The 8,007-nt window shown below is 45.6% G+C and overlaps 1 protein-coding gene and 1 pseudogene across 1 annotated transcript in view; both read right to left on the bottom strand.

Annotated features, from left to right (window-relative positions):
- Positions 1 to 588: 588 nt before the first annotated feature.
- The window catches only part of SETD4 (SET domain containing 4), a 31,031-nt gene continuing 23,612 nt past the window's right edge, over positions 589 to 8,007 (bottom strand). The window contains exon 11 of the mRNA XM_049627906.1: positions 589 to 1,726. Within this exon, the coding sequence (XP_049483863.1) occupies positions 1,648 to 1,726 (79 nt within the window). The 3' untranslated portion in view covers positions 589 to 1,647. The remainder of the gene's footprint in view (positions 1,727 to 8,007) is intronic.
- Positions 3,864 to 4,319, bottom strand: LOC125922054 (60S ribosomal protein L35a-like; annotated as a pseudogene).

The following is an 8,007-nucleotide window of genomic DNA, read 5'->3' as shown; positions in this document are numbered from 1 at the left end:
ACCTGAACAGACATTTCCCCCACACACACAAAAAAAAGACATACAAAAGGTATTTGAAAGGTGCTTAACATCACTAATCATCAGAAAAATGCAAATCAAAACCACAATGAGATATCATCTAATGGGATGGCTATCATCAAAAAGACGAAAGATATCAATGATGGTGAAGATGGGGAGAAGAAGGACACTTATATGCTGTTAGTGGTAATGTATATTGGTATGGCCATTATGGAAAACAGTATGATTCCTTAAAAAATTTTAAATTGAACTACCATACCATCCAGCAATCCCAGTCCTGGGTATATGTATCCAAAGGAATTGAAATCAGTATCTCAAAGAGGTATCTGCACACCCACCTTCATTACAGCATTATTCAAAATAACCAAGATGAGGAAACAAGGTAAAGTGTCCTTCAGCTGATGAATGGGTAAAGAAAATGGAATACTATTCAGCCACAGAAAGGAAGGAAATCCTGCCGTTTGCAACTGCATGGATCAACCTGGAAGGCATTTTGCTAAGTGAAATAAGCCAGACTGAGAAAGACAAATACTGTATGATATCATTTACATGTGGAATATTAAGGGGGGGGGGGCAGTTTCACAGAAACAGAGAATAGAACGGTGGTTGCAAGGGCCAGGGGAAAATGGGAGCGGCATACATCCAAAAGTACAATCTTTCAGATTAGGAACAGTAAGTGCAGAGGAACTAACATACAGCGTGTTGGCTAGTTAATGCTATGGTATTGTTTACTTGAAAGTCACGGAGAGCAGATCTTAAGCATTCCCACCACAGAAAGAAAACAAAGTTAACTGGTGACTATCAGCTGATGGATGTGTTCATTATCTTGCTCTTGGTGATTGTTCTGTAATGTGTACATATATCAAATCATCACGTGTACACTTTAAGTCTGTACAAATGTATTTGTTAATTATTCCTCAATAAAGTTTCTAAAAACGCTGCACATGTGGTTCCCAGGGACTTCAAACGGCTGCTGCGACCCTTACTGTCTGAGGCTTGGGAGGACCCGAGAAGCAAAGATCTATGCTGCCTGTGACAAACACACCCTTAGACTTGACCCTCCCCCCACTCCCCGGGTCAGTGACATCCTGAATTCCCTTTTATCTTGAGCACTTTGAAGTCTCCCTTTGTGACAAGGGCAAAGTGAGAACGGGAATTATTTACTGTCCTAATAATTGCTACATAGACCCTGCACAGTCTCGGTTTTTGCCTTATCTTCTGGCACTAGCAGAAGGCTTCTAAACGCCCATCACCACAGCTGCATAACCAGACAGGGACCCTTGAGATCAAAAGGAGGGCCCCACCCCCAGGACAGATTTTCTCTGAAATGGGAGAAGGCTGCCTTGCAGGATCACTCACCCCTTCTCGCCCCTCCGCCTTTTGTGGGATGTGGGAGTCACAGTGACAGGGAGGGAGCTGTAAAACTGAAAACCACAGGGAGAGGGCTTGGCCCACAGGGACCTCTGGGGAGGCCCTCTTTCTCCTCGCACCTGGGTGCTGCCTGGCTCCTTGTCGCCAGTCTGCCCAATGAGGTCGATGAAGTTGCCTACTAGAACATGCAAACAAGGGGCGCCTGGGTGGCTCAGTCAGTTAAGCATCCGATTCTTGGTTTGGGCTCAGGTCATGATCTCACAGTTCGTGGGTTTGAGCCCCTGCTTCGGATCCTCTGTCTCCTTCTCTCTCTACTCCTCCCCAGCTTGCACTCTCTCTAAAAAATAAATAAACATTAAAAAAAAATTTTTTTAAAGAACATGCAAACAAACCAAGACAAAACAAACCACTTTAAGTTTAAGGGGGTCTCTCCCCACCCTGCACTGGAGGCTGCCCATCTTTGGAGGCAGAAACAGGTGTAACTGACAAGTGACAGACTTGAATTCAGACTCCTGGGTTCTAATTCCAACTGTTTGATGTGACAGGTCACGTGACCCCTCTATGCCTCAGGTTCTTCATCTATAAAACATGTAACACCTGCCTCATAGAGCTATTGTGAAATTAGATGGGAAAATCCAATGAGAACAAGAAGGCTGGAGCAGGGTGGGGTCTCTGCTCCTGTTCCTTCTCCACCTCTTCCTGGGCTGGGCTACCCCTTCCCTTTCTCCTCCAACTGCCTCACTCCCCACTCTGATTCTTTTCTAGAAGAATATAGTTGGGGAGTCCGTTTGAGAGAATGTCTAGATCTTACACTATGGAAAGAAAATGCAGGACAGTGAAAGGTCTACCAGAATCAGAAAGAAAATCTGGATTCTGATGCTAAATCCAAGGTCCAGAGCGAGCTCCTCAACCTCTTGGGCTGCAACCACAAAATAAGGGGTCTGAGTGGATCAGCTCAAGGACCTCTTCTCACCCCAACCCTCAGACAGTGCATGTATTCAGAGGCCCAGCCTTGGATTCATGTGATCTGGGGTCTGCCTAACAATTCACATCAAGAGTCATGAAAGGACCGACTAAAACCTTGGAACCAGCACCTGAGAGTGGAGGCTGAGGGGGCACAGGCGTCTCCCATTGGAATCTCTACAGCCACGGTTCACAAACAGTGGGCACTCAAATCACCTGGGGGCTCACTGAAAATACATATTCTTGGACTTACCCCTAGAGATTCTGATTCTGTGGCTTTGGGATGTGCTTGTACAACCTGGCAGTTTCTGATGCCACAGTCAGGGCACCACATCCTGACAAGCATGCTCTTTGTTTTTGTTTTTATTTATTTAAATTCAAGTTAGTTAACATACAGTAGTCTCAGGAGTAGAACCCAGTGATTCATCACTTACATGGGACACCCAGTTCCCATCCCAACAAGTGCCCTCCTTAATTAATGCCCATCACCCCTTTAGCCCATCCCCCTACCCCCCCCCCCCCCCCAGCAATCCTCAGTTTGTTCTCTGTATTTAAGAGTCTCTTATGGTTTGCCTCCCTCTGTTTTTATCTCATTTTTCCTTCCCTTCCTCTACGTTCATCTGTCGTGTTTCCCAAATTCCACATGAGTGAAATCATATTTGTCTCTGACTTATTTCACTCAGCATAATACACTCTAGTTTCATCCACCTTGTTGCAAATGGCAAGATTTCATTCTTTTTGATTGTTGAGTAGTATTATTCCGGTGTATACATATATACCACACCTTCTTTACCCATTCATCAGTCGATAGACATTTGGGTTCTTTCCAAAGCACACCTCTATCCCTTGGATAAATACCTAGTAGTGCAATTGCTGGGTCGTAGGATAGTTCGATTTTTAATTTTTTCGATTTTAATTTCCATACTGTTTTTCAGAGTGGCTGCAACAGTTTACATTCCCAGCAGCAGCGCAAAAGGGTTCCTCTTTCTCCACATCCTCACCAACATCTGTTGTTGCCCGAGGTGTTCATTTTAGCCATTCTGAAAGGTGTGAGGTGGTATCTCATTGTGGTTTTGATTTGTATTTCCCTGATGAGTGGTATTGAGCACTTTCTCATGTGTCTATTAGTCATCTGGATGTCTTCTTTGGAAAAGTGTCTATTCGTGTCTTCTGCGCATCAAGCATGCTCTTAATAAAGGCTTCAACTATGTGTGATAGAAGGTAGCCCCACCCCCACCCCACATGGCTCTGCACTCACCTGCTGAATACCTTTGGCCATGTTACCTCCCTTCTCTGAACCTGTCTGCTCTTCTGTAAAGTGTGGTTAATAACACCTCCTCTCAGGGAATGAGTTGTCATTTTTGAAGACAGGTTCCCTGGGCCATGAGTCTGCTCTTCCATATCTATACTGAGGAGTCTCTTTGCGTATCAAAAGTAGATGCCAGGAGAGAGAGGAGTGATTGATTGATTGATTGATTGAATGATTGATTCATTCATTCATTCATTCATTCAAGAGAACAAATCTACACCTTTATTTACTTTTCAGTCAGTTTAAATCCTTGAGGGGTACAGCATCACACGGATGCTGTGGCCAATGGCTTTAGCAGGAAGGTTACTTCGGAATTTGGCACGAACCATGTCATTGTTTCCATGAGCGTGAGGTACCATTCCCCAGATTACTCTGGTTTTATTTGGTCTGCCACCAGGAGTGTTGTTGTTCTTTGCTTTGTACACATAAGCACCTCTCTTGCCTAGATAGAATCCAGTTTCATCTCGAGCATAAACACCTTTCAAGAAGGCATGTGTGATCCCTCTGGTTCCAGAGACTCCACTTATAGCCAGCAAAAAATGGCTTTGGACCACAGCCTTCCAGGAGCCCTGTTCCCAGAAGGCCTCCACAGGTTCCAAGACGGCAGAAAGAGAAAGGCCCAGGAGAGAGGGGATTTAAATAGGCAGGACTGTAGCATCTCAGCCCTCCAAATGCTCTTCCAAGGCTGGCTGATCCAGCCACACTCTAATTTTACAAAGTCCTAATCAGGTGAGAGCAGGTGCCTCCCTAAGCCTGGGTGCATCTTTCACAGACACGGTCTTTGCTGTATGAACCCTACAAGCGTGGCATCTAGAGGCCAACCGAGGTTTGAATCCTAGCTCTGCCACTCAGCAGCTGTGTGACCTCAGCAAAAACTTTACGTTTACATTTACAGAATCAGGAAAATATGAACTCAACCGGTTGTGGTAAGGATAAACAAGGTGATCGATGCAGCGCATGGGCAGAAGGTCTAATGCTATCAGACCATTACTGTCATTGTCAGATTGACAGACTCTGGACCTTCCTGGAAAAAGCATGAGCTGTGAGAAGAGGGGTAGAATCCTCACCAATTAGGCACTAACCTTATTTCTTTAAAAAAGAGCTTTATTGTCGTGTAACTCACAGGCTACAACACTGACCCATTTTAGATGTATGACACAATGGCCACCACCCAATCCCTCCAGCACCCTGGCCCACCCACGGCAGCCACTAATCTACTTCCCATTGCTCTAGATTTGCCCTTTCTGCACATTTCATATAAGTACAATTTTATTTCAAATATTTATTTGAGAAAGAGAGCATACACGCATGAGAGAGGGAGGGGAGGAGAGAGAGGGACAGAGGATCTGAAGCGGGCTCTGCACTGTCAGCACAGAGCCCGACATGAACTCACAAACCATGAGATCATGACCTGAGCCAAAGTGGTACGTTCAACCGACTGAGCCACCCAGGCACCCCTCATACAAATACAATTATATGTGGTCTTTTGTGACGGGGTTCTTTCATTTACCATGTTTTTAAGTCTCATCCATGTTGCAGCATGTATGTACTTTGTTCCCTTCTGTGCCTGAATGATATTTCATTTTATGGCAAAATCTCATTTTATTTATCCATTCATCTGCGGATAAACATTTGGGTTGGAGCTGTTATGTTGTTGTATAGCTGTGACAAACACTGCTATACAAAGTGCTATGAACATTCGTGTTCACGCTTTTGTGTGGACATGTGTTTTTAGTTCTTGGGAGAGAGGGGAGTTGCTAAGTCAGAAAGAGTCTCTGCTAAAACTTTTAGGAACTGCCACACTGGGTTTCCAAGCAGCCACACCGTCTTACTTTCCATCAGCTGAGCCACAGGGTTCCGATTTCCCCGCATCCTCAACACGTTATCTTTTTTATTACAGGTGTCCCAGTGGGTGTGAATGGTAACCTTGCATTTTTATTAAATTCTACTATGTTTTTGTGAGTTTTTACGAATGTACTCGCAGCCTAATGTTAAAACTACGGAATAGTTTATAGAAGGAAAGTAAATGAAATATCCCCTCAAGGAAAGGTTGTAACAGAACAAAGAGAGGGAGCTGCCCTCTGAAAGGTGAAACAGAACAGCCCCAGAGAGAGCACATGGCACTGAAGAATGTGGCACACGGGGAGGTTGTACGTGGCACACGGGGAGGTTGTACGTGGCACACGGGCAGGCTTATAGAAAAATGCTTCAGGCCTGCTTGTTCCCTCTTAATGTTCCATTCCCTTTAATTCACAAATGACTTTCTGGATCTGTAAAAAAAAAAAAAAAAAAAAAAAAAAACAGGCCCTTTTCCAACAGGGTGGCATTCCTGACAAAACTCTATATTCAAATGTCAGCTGACTGGGGCGCCTGGGTGACTCAGTCGGTTAAGCGTCCGACTTGGGCTCAGGTCATCATCTCGCGGTCGGTGAGTTCAAGCCCCGCGTCGGGCTCTGTGCTGACAGCTCAGAGCCTGGAGCCTGCTTCGGACCTCTGTCTCCCTCTCTCACTGACCCTCCCCCGTTCATGCTCGGTCTCTCTCTGTCTCAAAAATAAATAAACGTTAAAAAAATCTTGAAAAAACAAACAAAGAAACAAAGAAACGTCAGCTGACAAACCGATTTGTGTTTTATTATTCTTTGCTCCTCCAGATAAGACCTACTACCCAACATTAATCTATCACACAGAATGTGGCTGCTGTTTGCCAACTGAAGAGCTAAAATAAATTCCCTATTTCTGTGCCTTCATGGGCCCTCTCAGGACGTGTCTAGGTGGTTCAGTGAGAGCCATTTTCACAGAATTACAGCTCTGATTGCCTAGGTCATTACCAGTCTCCACCTTCAGGCAGAAGCACTTAAAGTGCGCCAGTCAGAGGAGTGCATCTGCTGTTTTTAGCTTGAAAGATAAGGACAAATAGTCCTTAACTTCGCAATGTGTGTCCCCTCAGGCCAAGTCGGCCAGTGGGAGGCTTACCACCCACAAACTCTGTAACCAGATACCGATGAGGAGAAGGTGTGTTAGTAAGTGACCTCAGGCATGCCCAAGGCAATAGTGAGGAGCAAACAGAAAAGGAGGAAGAAGAAAATGGGGGGGTGTGGGGGTGGGCGTGTAAACTAAAGAAGGAAGAAAATCATGCCACTGGGAAAGAGCCTGGCTTTGCCGGCCCTCACGATGATTTTGCGAGGACAAGCCAAAGGCAGCTGTGTGTCACAGTCAACAGTGGTTTACCCTGTGGGCCAGACTGCCCTACGAGGAGCCATAAGCTCCGCAGACTTTGCAAGAAGTCTGCGGCACACATATACCAAGCATGGTCTATAAATGGAAAAATCTTATTCTGCAGTTTTCCAAATACACATAGATCTGGTGTGGATGATGAAATACTTCTCATTTGTAAATGCGTGAGTAATGACTTTTCTCATTGTCTATTGTTTTTCTAATCACTGGACAACTAGAGCACAACAATGTTCATGTTAAAGGATGGCTTTGTTTTTGAAAGGTGTAAAAGCACCTTCATGTAGGAGTTCATACGTATGTGTGTGTAAATATATTAATATATATAGGTCCTAAATGTCCACTAATAGGGGACAGGAAAAATAAGTATGGTATAGCACAGGGGTCGGCAAACGATGGCCCAAGACCTGTCTTTGTAAATAGTCTTACTGGAACGCAGACATTCAACTTGTTTGCATATTGTCTATATGCTGTGCAATAGTCGGGACAAAGGCTGTATGGCTCAGAAAGCTTAAAATATTTACTATTTGCCCGGTCAATGTTTGCGGACTCCTGGTATAGCACATCCTGAAACACACTGCAGCGTGCAGGTGCATGCGAGTGAACAGGGAAGTAAGGGGGGGAGGGGGGCAGGGAATCCCAAGCAGGCTCCACACTGTCAGCACAGAATCCACCGCATAGCTTGATCCCACAAACCATGAGATCATGACCTAAGCCGAAATCCAGAGTCAGACACTTAACCAACTGAGCCACCCAGGTGCTCCCCACTGCAGCTACTTAAAAATAAAGTCAACACCAACTGCATATAAGAACAAGGAAAGACGTCCAGACACTGTCTCCTGAGGTGAGTGGGTCCCATTTGTTTGGGCTGCACTCAAGGACAGGAATTCCAGTGCTGGGGAAGAACAAGACCTGGGAGGGAAAACCGAACTCTGGGCACCGATGCCCGAGAGGGGCAGCCCCTACACCATCTGGCCCCAGTCCGTCCCCAACCTTGGAGAGGCCTGGCGGTCCCTCCACAGCTCCGGCCCCTGAAAGACTTCTCCACGTGTCCGTCCCCTGGGGCCAAGGACTGTTGAGGGCTGTGGAGGGAACATCCCCTCTTCCCTCCCTGG

The sequence above is a fragment of the Panthera uncia genome, chromosome C2 (genome assembly GCF_023721935.1).
Source record: "Panthera uncia isolate 11264 chromosome C2, Puncia_PCG_1.0, whole genome shotgun sequence".
Classification (NCBI taxonomy): Eukaryota; Metazoa; Chordata; class Mammalia; order Carnivora; family Felidae; genus Panthera; species Panthera uncia.
The sequence above is the reverse complement of the archived record's forward strand: the minus strand, read 5'-3'. Positions and strand labels throughout refer to the sequence as shown.